Below are 19,211 nucleotides of genomic sequence, written 5' to 3' on the forward strand. Positions count from 1 at the left end.
CAAGATGATGTCCTGAGAAGTAAAGGGTCTTTGCAGCACGGAGACTGTATGCCTCTAGCATCAATAGCAGGCAAAGTCAATACTCCTCTTGAGTTTTTTCATTTTCAGCACAAAATCAGTCTTTCAGATTCTTTTTGAATTAGGAAGGCAAGAAGAGCTGGGAGCCAGGATTTACTGTGCATATAAAACAAGATCTCACCAGTAAAGTTACCTGCAGCATCTTGCCTTTGTGACAGGCAAAGATGTTTGCCTGAAGTCCAAAATTCAGCAGCAACCAGGAGCTGCTGGTTTGCAGAGGCTAGATCCCATTTCTGTGAAAGCAGTAAATTCCAGCTCCTGGCTGGAAATTTTATAACTCAGGGAAGAAACATACCTGAGAAAGGGCTTCTCAATGGTTGCATCCAGTTCACTGTTTTGTGGTGTTAAAATGCAGTGATATGCACATTTGCAGCATTTAAGATGAATAAAACAGAAGTACTATTTCCTCCATCAACTCAGTCTTGCAATATTTTCTCACACAGCAAAAGAAGTGTTTCAGTCTCATTTTCTTCCTTTTAATCACAAATTATCATGGGAAGGAAAGAAAAAAATAAAGCTTTTCTCTACAGTTAATAGACCTCCACAGCTGCTTAGGTAAAGCTGCGTAAGTAGGATTAAAGTAAGTGGAGTAACACTAACTTTTGAAAAAGAGACAAGCTTTAGTTCCTTGAACAGGCCCTGCAGCAGCTGGTTACTTGATTCCATGCTCTTAGTATAGTCTTGGAAGTTCTGTTTATTAGGTCTCATTGGAAATTTCCTGTTCTTGTTTTCCAGTGAGATTACAAAACTTTTTTGTTCCCATATAAGTCAGAAATGGGACTGCCTGTTAACTGTTCAACGGCTATTACTTTTCAACTTGCCAAATGTGAAAGTAAGCAATAGTATCATTCTCACAATTTTATGAGCGTAAAAATGAATTCATTAGTGGAATCTGATTATGGCTTCATAAAACAGAAGGGTAATGATTTGGTGCCTGCACCTATTACAGTTGGTTAAAATTTGTATTTTCATAACCCCCAAAAACCCAGATAGAGTGCAGCCTTGTTAAACTAAGTACAATTCTAATAGTTAGCAGAAAGTCTTAAATTACTAAGTTAAGGAAATGCAAACGAAACATCAACAAACAACGTGCAAGCAGTAACTTCAATAAATGAAATTATTCAATGAATAGCCCCTGTCCTGAGTTAGACATTATGATTGCTGTGAAAATGTAATATATCTCTAGACTCTTCGATAGTCTTATGATTAGAGGAGAAGTAATTTTTCTTATTTAACTCTGAATGGTACTGTAAACTTGGGTGATTTAAATAGAACCTACAGCTTTTGTTCCTAGACGCAGAAATCCCAATCTAGCTATCTGCACTGTGTTTATTACCCAAAGTCTGCTAGCACCTGTAACTATACTTGTGGCACACTCTTGTCTTTGGATCCTGAGAATACTCCATGCTTTTCACCCGCTAATCTCAAGGCACAGGACAGCTCGTATTTGATTTGGCATCCATCTGTGATGTTTCTTGTTAGCTGGAGTCTGTGTTGCTAAGCAATACAGGCTCTTCTCTATCAGGCATAAGCTTCTGTTTCTGCAACTTCAGGGCTTTTGGAATGAAACTGAAATTTTAAAATAAACAGGCACCTTGTCATTTGGTAAATACATTTTAAAGATTGTTTATATTTATATTTGAAATGTGTTAAGGTGAGGCCTCTGGTGCCTACGCAGTTCTATGGAGGGTGGGATTGCATCCTTGATGGCTGCTTCCACATGCATTGGTTTCCTTGGTATGATGTCAGCTCCAATTAAATGTGCAGCTGACTCCAAAGCTGGAGCAGCAGCAGAGCTTCAGAAGGGCCAGGAAGAGACCTCTAAAGTAAACTGGAAGAACAGCAAAAGCTGCACAGGATGAGTGCAGAGCTTTTACACGTACGGTAAGTGACAGGTGAAATAAACTTCAAGGCTATGAAAGACTGGAGAGAAGAGGGGAATACAATAAGGGAGTCAGAATTCAGTCTTGTGCCCCACAGCTGTGGGCTTATTACACCACGGCCCAAGGCGTCGGTATTTCAACACAGGTATTTCAAGGCCGTGTAGGGGGTCCCTGAGAGTGGATGAATGGCCTGCATGAAGTCATTGCTATTCGTAATCTTTCTCTTAAGCATCCATCCGATAAAACCTTCCTAGTGCAAAAAATGAATTAATATGGTGGAAACTGTGTTGCTACATGGTAGAGTTGATGGTCGGAGTAAGTTTGGAGTAGAGTGGAAAATGTTTCACTCTTCCCAAACCTTATCTTTTTGTACCTTTGGCACAGCTCTAGAAGTAATTTGTTGATGTGGTGCTGTGTAGAAAACACAAGCTACATTCAGATGGACAGTCAAACAGGTTGTATATAATGTGTCGCAGGCTGTGTTTTCTTGCCTAATTTCCTGAGGAAAGAAGACTTAATGCTGTTCCTCTGTCTGTGTCCACGTCCTTGATGCTTTTTGACCTGATGGCCAACTTCAAGCATATTTAACAGGGGAATAGATGTTGGGAAAGAAGTAATACAGTGCAAGAGTATCTGGAAAGAGGGGAGAGACCCAAATTAATGAGCCTTTTTGGAGAGAAGACACATCATTAGGACAAAGGGGCTGTGTTTTGACCTACCTGCTCCTCTGTCGGCACGTGCCCAGGGTGTGCAGCTGCCTGTCAGGACGGGAACAAACTGATAGGGGCTGAGAAAGAGAAGGGAACCATGGGGATAGGGAGAAAACTGGTGGGCTCCATGGGAGAGAAGGGAGTTGAAGGTGGTAAGGTGGATGGAAGAAGTCAGAGAGAATATGGGTGAAAATAAAGAATGTAAAACTTAAATATGTGGATAAGCAAGGTTGGTTAGGCCTAGAGCATATGGAACAACTTGTGTTGGGATCAAATAAGAGGGGCAGTAAAGTGGAGTTTTGTTTGGTTTTAGTCTGTTTTGGTTTTAGTCTGTTCTGTTTTTCAGTCTTCAGTTTTAGCTAAGATATTGCTAATTTTTTTTTTCAGGTCTTGATTTTATCCGGGCTGAAGGGTTTGTGTTTTCTCATGTTGCTGATGAAGGGATTATAAATGCCTGTGCAGGTAACCTGCTACGATACAGAAAACAAGTTGGAGCAGAGAACATTCAGATTTTCGCTGATATTAAAAAGAAACATAGGTAAATACAAGCAATATTTTATGCAAATAGGAATATAATAATGATCTTATATTTTTCTCCCTTTTCTGATTTTTTTTTTTTAATGCCTATTTAGTATCAGGAAAGTTAATGATACAGGCAGAACTTTATTGTTCAAGCAAGGTCTTGCAGTGCTATTAGGGGATATGTTTAAAAATAAATTTGCACCTGTAAGCTGCAGATTGCTGCATCTGTGAAGTTTGCAGTTGTTTAACCTTCAGGATTTATAAATGCAGACTGTAAAAGTTTTGCATCTGGTGTTAGGTTAGATTTTGTATACTTGTATATATGCCTATTATGTTGAAAGAAATTTTGTTTCTGGAGGCTGGGCATTTAAGGTTATTTTTAGTTATGCAGGCAGTTGCCATATAAAAGCATCCAAATCATAATATTTTGGCATTTTAAAAAGCTATTCTCTTTTTTCTCCTTCCTGCCAATAATACTGGTTTCTTCTACTTAAATCAGTGCTGTCTATGTACAGATTATGTTCTATGATTATCAAACAGAAGGAACTTATGACAGATGAATCCAGTTTCTTTTCTGCTGATACTTTATCGTAAAGTATCACATGTACTGTCACATGGTACTTTCAGCTATTTAGATGTCACTCTGGGATTTTTTTCCTCAGAAGAACTGCTCAAGTGTTATGTATTATACATGCTAAATCACCTAATTAAAATGTTTGTGTGTAGTATGTGGGTAATCATGAGAATAACCAAGTCTGGAAGATCTTAAATACCTAATAAACAGGTGATAAATTTCAAAATAGAAAGGAAACAATGCAGCATGTTCAAATTAAGCTTTTAAGGTCCTTTCAGAGTGGTTTCTTTCTAATGATTTCTTTGTGTATATATATAAATAAAAATACATTGCATTAGACTTTTTTATAAAAAATTGATTGCATTGTGATTTTTTTTCTTTGTCTTGACAATTGACGAATTGATATTTGGATTATACTTCCTGCTGTTCAAAGGGTTGCTTTTTAAGAAAGGAAAAGAGGTTTTTGTTTCAGGCAGATTCATAAGCTGAGAAGGAAACGTTAAAGGACTTGTTGGTTGAGTCTTTTAATGTACAAAAATATGCCTGCCACTGAGAGCTGCTAGCCTCCTGTTCTTTAAATGGGGAGAAACTATTTTTGTAGTTTACTTGCTGTGTTACGGCTACCCTCCACGTGCTAGTTTGAGTGCCTGCTACTCTTAAGTCCCGTTTCAACCTCATTGTATGTATTAGGTACTTAGGCCTGCCTTTCTCCAGCTGCAGAAAGGGAGTTAGTGTGCTTCCTTTTGCATCCATTGCCATGAGTGGAACGAGCTGCACATATGTGCTGCCTCCGAATATGGCCAGAGCATGCCTTCTGCCCCAAGAGCGTTGTCCATCCAGGCTGATCCAGGAAAAAGGTTGGCTCCATCAGTACAACATGTTGGCCATAGCCATTGTTTTCTACTTAAATGGAAATATAGAAACAACAGTCAGGTGTTAAACCAGCAATGGCTGGAATTCTTTCAAAGTTTAGAACCGTTTAAATTAAAAGCTGCTATTGCTATAGGTTTCAGACAAAGTGCGTCACCAATGTATCAGAGACTGCTGTTGAAAAGCTAGGTTGCAGATAATTGATGTTTGTAGCTGCTGTATAAGATGATTCCTATGGTTATATCATAGGTAATAACTATACTTTCTGTCAGTTGGACTTCGTGAAATGAAGTGGAGGGTGTTAATTCTGTTCTAGGCAACGGAATCTGACTTATGAATGACTGCACATCCACAACTCCCACTTGAAGTCAGAGAGCTGTGTGTGCTCAACATTTCTGAAATACAGGTGCTCGATATGTAAGCAGCTGTCTCAATTGACAGTTCACACTTAGCAATCACTCTTTAGAGACAGGAGACCCAGAGCAATAGACCATCAATTACGGTTCCCTGATGGTAAAGGTTGGGTTTTTTCCTCTTGTTCGTATTGCAATCTTACTTCCCATTTTAAACCAGGACACTTCCCCTCTCTCCAAAGCCTGCCTTTGGTTGTTCTGACAGCGGGAAAGATGAAAAAACGCAGTCTAAACATTCAACAAGATGGATAACAAATGTGTGTGCTGACAGTAACCACAGGGTACGTTCCTGCTGTTTACAGTGCTCACGCTCTGACGGCAGATGTCAGCGTGGCCGAGACCGCGTTGGCTGCCGAGCTCTTCCTGGCCGATGGGGTTGTACTGACTGGCACGGCGACTGGATTGCCCGCAAATCCTCAGGAGCTGAAAGGTGAGAGCTGTCATACGAAGGTCGGACAACAGGCAGTGAATCAGCCTCTGGATTAATGTAGAAAGAAATCTGTGCATCCGCTGTTCCTTAAGGAAAAAAAAGAGGGAAGAAAGGAAACTCTCACTGTAGGGTTTGATTTGATACAGCAGAACTAATGTGATTGAGGTGCTATTCAGATTGGCTGTCGTATGTTTCTAAACAACAATTTGGCAGGACAAAAATGAAAATTATTTCAAGCTTTTATAACACTGAATGATGCTGAGGCTTCAGTGAAAAAAAATGTTTAAAGAGTATGTAAAATATGTAAAAAAACACCTGTTCCATTTCTAATAAGTCTTAATATAAAAAAAAGCTACTTTATAGCCGTATTAGAAAACTAACTATAAATCTTTCCACTGAAGAGTGAAGCATTTTTATCTTTCACAGTGAAAATGGAAGTCCTGCAAGGAAAGAGGCATTTTGATAAGACAACATTCCAAACAGAGGAATATCAGGGAAAATACTGCTTAGATGATTTTCAGAAAGAATACAAGTTCATTGGTAGATAGAAAGATATTACATCAAAATAATTTTTAAATGGTGTGGACTTTTTATCCAGGGAGCGTCATTTGACCTATGAGCTCTGACCTTTGCAAAAGTTTTATATGATTCTTCATATTTTTATATTGGCATAAGTTTGGGCTGTCTTCATGAAAATGGATTGCTCCCATGCTAGAATTAAAGTTCTATCGTGGGGGCATTCGATTTTCATCATTAATTTTAATTTAGATTAATGGCTTCAATTTGAGGGTCTCACTACATAAAATAGAATGTGTATTTTTTTAAGGTTTTATTTTTGCTGGCACGCTTAAACTTAGCATGTTTTGAAGTTCCAGTGCAGAGTGAATTGTGTTCAACTTGTGTTAGCTGATGAGGGTGAAAACCATGCTTTACTTGCCATAGATACCTGGACCTCAAACATCTTTTGAAATAATATGAAATCATTCAGTGTTTTCAGGGTTTTACCTATATCATACATGCTTAACAGCATTTAAAATGAATGTTGAACTTGTCAAAATGGGTTTTTATTTCATACACATTGAACAAACTTTTTGCCAAATAGCTTATAAATTAGTATGCTTAAATCACCAATGTTAAAAAGAAAATGATGGGTTTGTGTGAATATTGAACTCTTGAATTAGTTGGGTCTTTTGGTACAGTAAACTAGAAATGATACATGGAACAGGTGACCCTGAAAACTAGGCATCTTTTCAAGACTACAAAATTGTGTTAATCTCCATCCCTGCCTGCAATTAATGTCTCCACCACCCTTAAAGCAGATTAAATAATAATAAAAAGGATTTGATAAGTCTCAGGGCAAAATCGTATGTTAAATTCTGCTTTCACTTATGCAACCTCCATTGATTTCCTGCATCAGAGAGCAAAACCTGACCTCTAGGCCCATAGGGTTTTTTTGACAGGACTCCAACCAGACAGCACCATGGCTTCTGCTTTTCTTTCATGTGAACAAACATGTCAGTCTCTGTCTTGGTCTCTTTCTGGGTCCAAAGAACAAAATGAATCAGAGCTGGCAGCTGTAATGAAGTACACATATTAATTTTGTGTTTGGATTTCTGCTATGAAAGCAAGAATCTGTAGATCACGGATTTATTTTACTTAAGTCACAGGATTTTGGACATTAGCAGGCCCTCTTATAAGAAGGATGTTGACTTAAAACAGTTAAGATAAGAACTTAAAAATCAATATTCCAGGGTATAAGGAAATGACAAATTAGGCATATCTATGTCAGCAGATTCTTAAAAGGAATCAGATATACAGTCTACAAAGTTGGTGTTGATGTGAGTGAAATTTTGCATTTCACGAATTTATGCAGCCCTGGAAGTGCCGTATTACGATGATACACACAATTGGGCACCTTTCATCACACTGCAAAGCATCTCTTGAAAGCAGAACCAAGAGACGGATGAGATTTTTGTCATGTCTTTTTTTCAGCTTTGTTGTGCAGTAATATAGAAGTGGTTTTGCCTTTGTGTTTCTGTGTTGAATTGACTGATTTGTGATGGGGTGTGGGAAATGAGTGTTTCCCTGTCAAGCCAGAGAACTGTGTTCAGTAGGGTTTTGTTTGTAGTTTGTGTCGCTGCCTTCTCGTAGGCAACCATCAGCATCGCTCCTCGCAGCGGCTTTGCTCTGGGACTCTCTGGGCGTACCGGGCACCAGTGGTCGGTGGAGTACAAGGTCTAAAAATCAGACTTCAGATTATTAAGGAGCAGGAATTACAGCTGAGTATTTTGAATTACAATTAATTTATTTAATAAACCATATTTTCATTTAAGACGTTACAGGATTTTGTTCCAGTTTGCTACATTATGAAACGTTCTTTGGTTGGAGAGTGAATCTATCAGGTTTTCTTTTGCGTGTAACTGCTGAAATACCTGCTCCACATCCAGCTGTATTTTGAGTGATCAAAGCTTTGTATAATGACTGCTTAGTTATCTGTGTGAACAAAGCAAATGGCCTCAGCTGAGTTAACCAGTGAAAATAGGGTACATCATGAAACTCAACAGCTGGCTGTGACTGTCACCTCCTCAGTTATTGTTCATAAAAGGGACATCAAGACTGATTCACCCTCTCACCTTTTGATGGTACATTTAGGTCAAAACAGAGGCTGCTGCCTTTGCGGTACCCTCATAGAGATAAACAGATGTGAGTCTCTGATCTTTACTTTTTATAAGCCCTAGATTTAATGACAGAGGAAAAAGTCCTTTGAATTAAAAAACTAAAATGTGTTACAGTGGAGCATTACCATAAACATAGTGTTGTGTATGGTACTGCACACTGCAGTGATTACTGCATATGAAAAAGCTGTTAAAGAGGAATAGTCGAGCAAGTTATTGGCACAGTGGTGCTTATTTTTACGCTGCTCTTCGCCATTGTTTTCAAGCTAGGAGCATTTGGCCTTTATTTCATGTAACTTGTGCATACCATAGTTCAAATGCTTTCATTGTGCTTTGCAACCAAGCACTATTTCATTTGATTTTATTGAAGACATGTCTGCAAATGTACTGTCACAAGAAAGAGCACAGTGCCCTCTAGTCACAGTTTATTGAAATAGAGAAATGTGCAAGTTGTGTAAACTTCAGGATCTTGTTACTGTAACATCACAAAATTGTCTCCTTTTCTCTTTGTGTCAAAAAAAAATAATCAGAAGAAGAAAGCCAAGAAAGCTGAGAGAGATTTAAAGCCAAGCTCTGTGTTTAGAGACGTCTTGACAGTGACTGAACATTGCCATGCAAAAGCATACCTCACTGCTGTTGCTTTATTTTCTTTTACAAGTTAGAATTTGTATTAACACAGCCAATAGACAAATCACCTTCTACTAATCAACTTTAGGCCTTGATGTGCTTGGAAATGACTTAAAAAGTAGCATCTGTAGCATACGTAATTAGGTAACCCAGTCTCATTGCAGACAGAGCGCTCCCATTGCCATTCTTCACATTGTCAATCTGAATAAATCTCCAGCACAGGAGATGTGTGTGGACTCTGTGTGTCATGTACAGATCACAGCAGGAGTTGGATACCTTGCTACTTTGGAAAGCTTTGGGGTTTTTGTAGTTTCACAGCAGTCTCAGGTTTCACTGGTTTTTACTCTTTGCCTAGTAGGACTAAGCTATTGTCTTACACCCATCTAATCATGCTCTGTTTAATTATTTGGAAAAAATCCTGCTGATGTGAAATAATTGTAAAACAACTACCTGCTAATGTGCCTCATGCACTTGTCGTAAAAACAAATATTGACTTGGAATGCAGTTCCTCTGGGAATACAGTAAAGTACTGTTGCACAAATCTCCGGTCAGTTGTAGCACCTTAATTATGCATTGGTATCTATGTAAAGCAGATATGATATTTCTAAGAGGACGTAGATACTATATAAATAAAATTCTGATTTTTCTATAACAGGATTTTAGTAATAATGCTATAAATAACTAAAAATGAACTATTTTGTTGCTGTAAGCAGGATGATTATAAGAATATAAAATATGCATAGAAATAACTATAGTTTTAATCATATATGCATGATCCATCTGATTTGTTTAAAATTTTCAATAAGGATTGTGTGGAATGGTTTTATTTTTGTGTTAAATTGTTTGTAAGAAGGAGTTACTGTTCCTAGATGGAAAAATGGTAGGGCATGTAACCCAAAAGAGCATTTTAATTGATCCCCTTTCTTTGGTGAAGTAGGAAGGTGATAAATAATTAGTCTTCCCTGAAGCATAATTAATAAGTTAGGCTTCTGATGAAACTTCATTTTAACAAACAGTGTTTTGAAGCAGACTTTTATATGTTGCATATATGCTTTCCTTAGTTACTTCAAGCCCTAACCATCTTACATCAGCTTATCACCAATTAAAGCAATTTACATGTTTTTACAGGTCAGAAATAATGCCTCACAACATTTCTCTAAGTAAGGGGTGAAGCATCCAGTCCTGTGAGTGATTCTTAGGATGGTCAGTTTGAAATGAAAGGATGAGAAGGATGCTTAGTAATTCTTGAACTGCGATTTTTAATTTTTTTTTTTTTTCCCCAGAGTTAGTACTGACTCAAGTTCTGCAGAAAATACTCTTAATAACCTTTTATTTATCTATGGGGAACCTTTCCATCGTCAAAACAGCCATCCCCTTTTGTTTTTATTCTAAAAAAATGTGAACTACGGTAACATCCCTGTGCTTAAGGGATGAAGTGGATCTGTATTATTTTGAGCCCTGTTTTGATGTTTTGTCTATTTCTCCTTTTGGAGCCAGGTAAAGGGTCAGATAATTAATTAACATGTACTGTATATAGAAAAAATAACGGGCTTTTTGATTCCATTGCCATTCATAGAAAGAGAAGCAGTCTTTGAGTACTATCTTCCGCTTTCTGGTAAACTAGCTGGAGCTATCAGTGTAGTCTATATGACCACTGCTTGCTTTCCTACTTCCAAGTCCCTGAAATTTATCATGAAGTGGAGAGCATGTTCCTTTTCTGTTCCCTGTGCATAAGGCCCTTCTTGTTTCTTCACTGAAGATCATCTAGTAGTTGTCAACATAGCATAAATGCAGCAAGGAGACCTGGCAGAAATACACACCAGTCCAACTACGTTATTGTGATTTAAACTGATGACTGAAGAATTGTAATGAGCACAGCTCTGCTGAATAGTTCTGCCACTGTAATGATCTCACCAGACTTGCAAGAAAGAATCTGAACTGGTACAATGAATGGAAACAGGAATGGCATCGCATCTTATTCTTGTAGCTGTATTTTGATTACTTCGTGGAAAGATTGGGGGAGGTGATTAAGGTGAGGGAAATCGCAAACACAGTTAAGACTCCACATGGGGCATGGCAGCCCACATGGTCACTCCAGCATCAGTAAATCCTTTGTCAAGGCGATGGACCTGGTTTGTCTGGAATCTATACTGGGTGCTACTGCAACACAGTAGTAAATGATAGCTCCTTTCCATGTATTTGTAGTACCTCAGGGTCTGGTCCTGCTGTGCAAAAACTTCCTGCATCTAGCATCTCTTCTTACCAGGGATGTGGAATAAAAATGAATTTGAGATAATATAGTAAAATGCAGTACATTCTCTGCCAGCCAATTCAGTTTCATCTTGCTTAAATCTTGTTCCTTGAGAATAAAGAGGGGTACAGGTACGGTACCAAGACCCAACTTTCATATCTTCCATAGCACTGAAACCGTCCTCTGATATGTGGCCAGGAATATTCTTCTGCAGCGTTTCATACAACAACAGAATACAAAATGAAATTTTGCAAAGTGAGATTTTTTTTTAACAGCTGTTCAGAGCTAAAGATGTTTTTTCTAGAGAAGTTGTTCATTCTATAGTAGAAGTAAGAAATACCGTGATCATGAGTTTCTTGATACTTGCCTTTCTTTATTGTTGAAAAACTACGCCAATTAGAGTCTTGATAGAGTTTCAAAGATGGGACTTAACCCTAATTTTGGTTTTCTTCTCTTCAGAGGTTAAACATGCTGTGAAGATTCCTGTGCTGATTGGGTCTGGAGTGACTCTGGAGAATGTGAGGAATTACTTGGATGCAAACGCTCTAATAATTGGTTCGTATTTCAAGACAGAAGGTTATTGGGCAAATGGTGTTGATCCTGACCGAGTAAAGAAATTTATGGAACACATAAGTAAACTGAGAGAATGAGTTTGTCAGCAAACAGTATTTTTGTCTGTGTGTGTATAAGTGCGGTATCGTACAGGATTAAAGCACAAATGTGTGCTTGAATGGCTAATAACATTAAATGAAAATGCACGTCATCTCCATAACTAGCTGGGAAACATGGTGACACTTTACAATAAACTGGTGCTCTGATGTTTGTTTCTAGGCAGCACATTTCTGTGGCACTCAAAGCCATCGTCAATGCAAAACCAACTGTCCGAAGTTGGTTTTGTCTCTGGAAAACTATTCTCTCCTATAAGTAAAATGCTTATGGAGTTTAAGAATTTGTAGTAAATATTCATCACAGGTAAGCTGAGTTTTGTTTTGTCTGTAAGTACAATAGGATGCACTAAGTTTACAGCTAAGAGTATTGTAAATTGGACAAGTTAATTAGCCTTTCAGTTTCCCCATCTGTAAAATGATGATAATAGTACCTACATCACACAGGGGTTGTAAGACATAATAAATGAATGAATGTACAGCACTTTCGTCTCCTCAAATGAAGGGTTCTATTAAAGTTTAAGATCATTATTTTTTCATTAGAATTGTGCATTTATTACAAAAATGTAATAATTGTATACTATACAGAAACTTAAGATAATTGGGAAATTGATTTACTTACAATACTTATTACAGAATAAATGTAAATATTTAATTACAAGTAGAGTTGGAATTTAGTCAAAATGTTTTTTGCAAAAATTGCAGATTTTAATAAAGGTTTATTGTTATTTTTCAGCAAGCTCCTATAGCTTTGTACCTCTCCAGACTAGTATTAGTGATGTTAAAAACTGCCAGGTTCCTTCCAATACACAAAGTGTAATTATGATGGAAACCTTTCTACCAAATCTGACAGGTAAACACACGATTTTCATTTTTCCTGTAAAATGTGGAGGAAAAATATGACAGTCTCACTGTGTATGTTGTAAGAGATTACCCTTGAATTTGATCTTTTAGCTCTAAGGAAGTTTAAAATAACCCAAAGAATACCTGTTATGTCATGGCTGTATAAAATGCTTATGTTTTCATTCCTTGGGACTGGGAGCTAAGTTTGTCCCCTGCGATCTCTCTCTGTCTTTCCTTGACATCTATGCATCAGGCTTCTGCTGCTGCTACTGAAAGTTATATTGTAGATACCAAAGCAAGTACACAAACACATTTTTTGTGTCAGCTGGCAGAGTGCCCATGCTTCTCTGACCAAGAGATGCATTCTCCTTCCAAAGGCAAAAATATTTTCCAGAAATTTAGTTTCATTAATTAACGTGATTCCAGAACGTCACAGCATGAGATTAAGTCTTCTCACATTTCTTTTTTCTTGACTAGTCTGTCTCCCACATGACTCCCATCAAAAGCAGTGAAATGTCTTTGGTGTGCTGACCTCCTGGAAAAGAAATTCTTTGGACTTTATGACAACCTTGGAATTCTTCTGCTTTTCTCCCTTTTTCTCCTAAATACGCTGACAAAGTTTCAATACATAGAAATCCTTCCAGGTGCCTGTTTATTGTGGCCAGCACTACTTTTTCAAAGTCCATATTTACACACGCTCTTTAATCTGCCACATGTTTGGACTTCCATCAAAATGAACAGTTCCGTCCCAACCACTTGTCCCCACTGTTTCTCTTGTGCCAGCAGTAGCGTTCATGTGGCCTCATAGGGATCAGGAAACTGATTCTAGTTGAAAGCTAACCCAGTCTTGTACCAGCCACGCTCGGGGGCATGGAGGGGGAGGAATTTAGGTCATCTTCCTCATTCCTTGCATCTGCAGCTCTAACTCAAAGCTGCTGGTATAGGCAGTGCAGAATTATTTGAGGATCGTGAAGATGTCTTCCACACACTCATTCACCCACAGCATATTTACCAGGTAAAGCACTGATCTGGTTTAGTCTTTAAGTTCTTAGCCCGAGTAATGAGTTCTGTCTTATGTTCTCTTTATTCTGAAAAACACCACATTAAATAAAAAAGAATGAATTTAGGTATCAGTAATATCGGTGTACTTAAATCAGTACATATTTTCCACCTTTGTGTATTTAGGACTGTTTTCAGGCCTTTCACAAGTTGCATATATTTGCATACAGCATTGCCCAGAAGATTTAATGATGGTTGTCCCAACAGGTATTTCTAATACAATCGTTAGCAAGTTTGAAAGTTATTTTCAGTAGACCTATAAGCTAGAAAGGCTGACATGTAAGCAATGAGCACTAGCCATAAGAAGAGTAAACATCTTCAAGTAGTCAACTGAAAACTACAACAGATACACTGATAAGGATTGTTCAGTGATGATAACTATGTTTAAAGAAACTGATTACAGTTGCCAAAAGTCACATTCATCACTGTGAGTGTGAAAATATAATGTGTTACCAGCATGTTTCTTGAATTGGTTTCTGCTCATTCACATCCTAAAAACTCAGAAGTGGCTGGGACTCGAATGGTTTTTCATCTGAATAAAAGGGGTGGTAAGTGAGAACTACTTCAATGCCGTATGCAAGGTCTAAATGAAGTAATGTCATATACAGTAGTCTTTGTAAGACAAAACCCCTGATGAGTTGGCATAATACTCATAACATGTAACGAATACTGTAGACAGCACTTTCACTGTCAGGATTTCATTTAACACACCACTGTGTAACACTTACGGAAGGAACAGGCCGTAATTTGGGTCTGTATTGTTACAGAATAAGTGCAGAATTTAGGGAACAGAAGTAAAGGATAGCTGATTTTAAAGCCTGGAAATGTGACTGATCGCCAACTCTTTATCATTCTTTGTGCCGCAAGTATTTGTCTAGCAGCATTAAGCATCTGCTTGCCTGTTTCACACAGATGCTGTAAGTAGAATTTGACCTTTTGTTCAGAAAGTGTTTGAATATTTAATGTAAAAATATTAAGTTATCAGGAAGGCTGTCTCTTTTGGGAAGAGTGTTCAATTTTAGTACAGCCCAAGTTGTTAAAGTACTTTGGAGCATGAACAACTTCAGAGCAGAACAAAGCAGGCAGTGCTAATGTGTAGAAACTCCAGAAGTAAATAACAGCTGTTCAAGAAGACTTCTATTAAATATGTATTAATTAATTTGAAGTGCATCACTTAAATATGTGAAGAGATTATCTTGTGTTAATTTACATTAAAACACACAGCACTTGTTAGCCTCATTACAGTATCCTAAGTATATCCTAAGCTATCACCTCATCTTACATTGAGCATTTTGTTGGGTGTTGATTGCTTTCGATTTGCCCTTTTAAAATGTCACTTAGTGGCCTCCCTTTCTTGTTGGATCTCTTCTTTCTTTCAGGTTTTGCTCTTGCATAGTTTCTGTACTTACTCCTGTCTGTTCTGTGCTGAGCAGAAAAAACTTAAAAATAGGTTGTGAAAATGACAGTAATTGCCCACAGCTCAGTTCCCAAATGTGCCCACCTGAACTTCAGGTGTGGTTCTCGCTGTTAACTTACAAACCAGCAGAGAGAATGTAAGTGTCCGTTTGTGTAGCAAAATGGCTTTACATGAAGATTCAGTATCACCTTTAGTACAGGAAAGATAACTAGTAAAATGGGGGTCTCTTTAATGAAATTATAGATAAATAAAACTCACTGGTAATAGACTTTGTGGTCTAAATCAATGTATAAATCCTCATTCCATTCATAAAACTTAAATATTTTTATCCGGACCTGATAAGACAAATGGTTTTTAACCTATTTCGGTGCTGGAAATATGTAAGTTTGTAAGATTTATGGATGATTTTCCGAGATTTTCTTCCCTGTGTCATTTAGGCAGATGACCCAGTTGCTAGGCTGTTCTTTCAGCCCATTATTTTGACTCTGCAGACTCCCTGATTACAAATTGGAGTCCAGTTCTTGTTTCCTGCACCTATTCCAACAAACTCCTCACTGGAGGAAAACTGAGGAATATAAAGGACTTGCAGGCAGGCCCTGGCAGAACAGGAAGGGGGAAGGAAACCAAAATATTTGGCTTTAGCAAAATCTCGAAGTCCATGACAAATTGCTACGTTGCATGGTTCTCTTGAAAGATGTGCATGGGGATGTTTGCTGTAGTTTCAGGTGGTTTGCAGCCTCTTCAGTTAAGACTTTGTGAGTTCACACCTACGTTATGTTTCCAAGATCATCTCTGCTGGTATGTGTGCTTAGGGAGACATTTTTTCCTAAATGAAAGCTGAAGTTTTGCAGGATAATTATGGTAATAAGGGGTGATATCTGTAGCAAAATCCAGGTTTGGAATTCACAGCTCCTTGGTTTAAGAGCAGATTCAGATGTATCTGTGTTCAAAAAGAAACCATTAAAGGTTTGCATTACAAAAACTTCACTTCCTGCACCTTTGCCCTAACATCCAGTCAGTGTTTGCTGTGCTGAGTACCTTAGAAGTTGAGCTTAGGAACAGAACTGTCTGTAGCTTTTTTTTCTGGCACATTTGCGGTGCTTATTTATGTGACCTAAATAATATATTGTTCAGAAAGGGTGGAGAATTGGGCTGAGATATTCCTTTTGTGGGCTAACGTGCCATGGTGTGTAGTAAAATTGACCCTCCAGTCCATGGTCCCTGCTGCAGAAATACCATCAGAACTTAAAATCCTTTGGAGCGAGACAGAGCTGGATTCCTGCCTTAGACGTGTCAGGGAAACCTACTCAATTAGGTCCTTGCTTTTATAAGAACCAGTGCTTGTACTGGGGCTTGCAGGCATGTTGAGGCATTATGGAATGTCTCTCCATTTTTTTTCCCCTGCTCTTAACCATTGTTTGACTCATAGTGACAAGGACACTTGTTTTAGGGATAAAAAGCCTATTTCCCTCAGGATGTCTGTTAAAGACCTGTGTTAGGACTAATAACTTCTGTCACATTGTTCTCATATGGTGAATGGTCAGGAATCTTCTATTGAAAAGTCCATACTTGGTCAATATTAAGTTGAAAATGTTGTGTAGTTTCCTGACTGCATTCATATTCCTGAGTTCATCTGTCAAAAAGACTGACACTCAGTCCCTCAGGTCCAGACAGACCTATTAAATACTTTCCTTGGATTAATCTTCAGCTGGCAAAGTTACTACTTGCCGATGCACTATCTCAGACTGATGCCTTTGGGGCCCTGAAGTATTCCAGCCTTCACAGATGACTCCCTTTCTCCCCTGTGCTTTGCTCACAGACAGAAAACCATTGCTCCTTCCTGTCAGCCTCTGCATGTCTGCAGCAAATAGAGGAAACGGAGGCAGCAGCTGAATAAAAGTAAGGCCAGATGGTTTCTAGTGAAAAGTTGAGAGTAATAGATGCTTTTTCACCCCAATCTTTAAATGCACAGATAATTTTAGGGAGAAAAAAGTCTTTGTGCAATGCAAATAGGAAAGCCTTTCACATGAGGCAAAAGGGTTGCAATTCACAACATAATCTGTTTTGTTGCTTGCAGTTTGAAGCTTTAGAAGTAGTAAAGGTAAGGAGAGCCTTGTTAAACACTTAAGGATAGGAAAAGATGTGTGAGGGTAATTATCTTGATTAAAAATCTGTTGATCTTATTAACAGGTAGGTTTCTTTCAAGATGTCAAAAAGGCATTTTGCTGATTTGGGGTGAAACTACTACTCTCTGTCTACGTTTAACTTCCCTCTTTCCTGTCACTGTCAAATTTTCATTGTTTCACAAAGTAAATTCAGTGTCAAACAGCGAATGTCAGTGTTTCATAATTTCTTTTTCCAGAGGATGTCACTCTCCTTGAAATGAATGGGACACAGATGCTGTTTGATGGTGTGGATCACTGGGTTATTGGGTGTTTTGTATATTAAAATGCAACTTCTACTTCCGTCCTACTACCTGTGCAAAGGGAGGTGGAATATCCAGTGTAGGGGGTAGGAGCTGATGAATCAGTGGGTATTTAGGACCTTTTTATTACTTAGTGAACAACATTAAGTGTACAAGTGTAAGTTAAGTGTACAAGAAATTTTAAATATCTAAATTTGCCAAATCTGATATGAAATTAAGTATTCAAGGTAGTAGTTAAACTCAGAATTGTTTGACTTCGTGCCGCAGTCACTGTATTAACTGTGCCATGTCATACTGCTATCAGAATGAGGTCACAAAACAGAGGACATTGAAATCATGTTTCATACAAATGTAGGAGGAATCCCAAATTCAACAGTAAACAAGGATGAAAAGGAAGGCAGCACAGTAAGGGCAAGAAAAGATACTCAAGTTTCCCGCAGTTCCTGCCTCATTGTTTATTCCAGCTTCCTGCTTTTTCAGTTTGCCTCCCAAGCCTTTCTTCTGCATATACATAGATTATAGTATGCAGAAAACTAAGAATAAGCTGAAGGCAGAAACTGACTTAATGAAGACATTCTTGTGATAGAGAAAAGATTTTGTTGTCCACAGATGCGCAAAGAAAAATAGAAAAGCAGCTGCCCTTAGAAATGGAGTAAAAGTAGAGATGAGTGCCACGTCATGATGCTTTAGTCAAAATCTGATGTGTTGAAAGTCTTTAAGAGGATCTGTACTGTTGTACAGGGATATAACCAAGAGGAGAAACAATAAGCTTCTGCTGGAAAAATACTGCAAGTCTCATGTCTTAGTCCTGAATAGTGCTGACTTTTGTCAACTTTCAGCTGGAGAATAAGGATAAAAGGAAATGGCTTTCAACTATTCTGCTATGGATGACAATATTAATAATCAGTTTCGTGTTAAAAACTTCTGTTTCCTTAAGACAAAGCTATAGAGGTATAGTCGTGCGCTGTCATCTTCCAGAGGAAGATTCTGAAGGGTGAAGGTCCTCATCCCATTAGTTTCCATCTATCCTCTGTGGGTAGTTAGTTTGTCTTTTCTGAAAGCCTTTGTGGGCAGAGACAGCATAAAGGTGATGGAAGAAATTTATGTGGCAAGTGGGTGGGTAGGTGAGATGAAATGGAGCTGAGATACAGCAATCAAGTGAAGGCTTCCTGCGTCGCCTGGCCTGCAGAATTAAGAAACCAGGGATGTAGTTGGTCAGTAATGAGTTATTAAACTACAGAGTATCTGCACTACACCCATGAGGTGGTGAGCACTGGAGTTTGGGTGAACTGGGATGGCTTATTTTACTCCTTGCACTGTCTGTTTAAAGCATCAGCTGAAGCATTCATGAGAGCAAATGCAGCTGGTGACATTTGGGCTGTGGAAATTATAGTTTGTGATACTTTTCTAATAGTAATTTGAGAGCTTAAAGAATTATATGACTGATATTTCAATCGGGCACCAAAAACCTTCAAGTTTCAGGAAAGAATTTTTTTTTTCACATAGCCTTGATCGAATAGCCAAAAATATTATAGGATTCCTCTGAAGCCCTAGCCATGGCTGCAGCACCATACCCGGTGAAATAGATCAGTGGTCCAATCTGCTTTGACAACTCCTATGTAACTAAAAATAGGAGAAATAGAAGAGAAAATTTGTAGGGCTGGTAGTGGCTTGTATTTTTCAATAATTTATCAAGATTCGAGAGCACAGATTTCCTTTGGGAAATATTAGTTCTTAGGTTTACAAAGTGCCTCTGTTGTAAATACCCA

At 38.2% G+C, this 19,211-nt stretch overlaps 1 protein-coding gene across 1 annotated transcript in view; it reads left to right on the top strand.

Moving 5' to 3' along the window:
- Positions 1-12,359, top strand: part of LOC104078414 (uncharacterized protein F13E9.13, mitochondrial-like) — a gene marked incomplete at its 5' end in the record, with an annotated part of 24,443 nt that extends 12,084 nt beyond the window's left edge. The window contains 3 exons of the mRNA XM_009580054.1: positions 3,059-3,209; positions 5,353-5,480; positions 11,493-12,359. Coding sequence (XP_009578349.1) covers positions 3,059-3,209; positions 5,353-5,480; positions 11,493-11,683 — 470 coding nt within the window. The remainder of the gene's footprint in view (positions 1-3,058; positions 3,210-5,352; positions 5,481-11,492) is intronic.
- Between the last annotated feature and the right edge of the window lie 6,852 nt (positions 12,360-19,211).

The sequence above is a fragment of the Fulmarus glacialis genome, unplaced genomic scaffold (genome assembly GCF_000690835.1).
Source record: "Fulmarus glacialis isolate BGI_N327 unplaced genomic scaffold, ASM69083v1 scaffold2386, whole genome shotgun sequence".
Taxonomy (NCBI): domain Eukaryota; kingdom Metazoa; phylum Chordata; class Aves; order Procellariiformes; family Procellariidae; genus Fulmarus; species Fulmarus glacialis.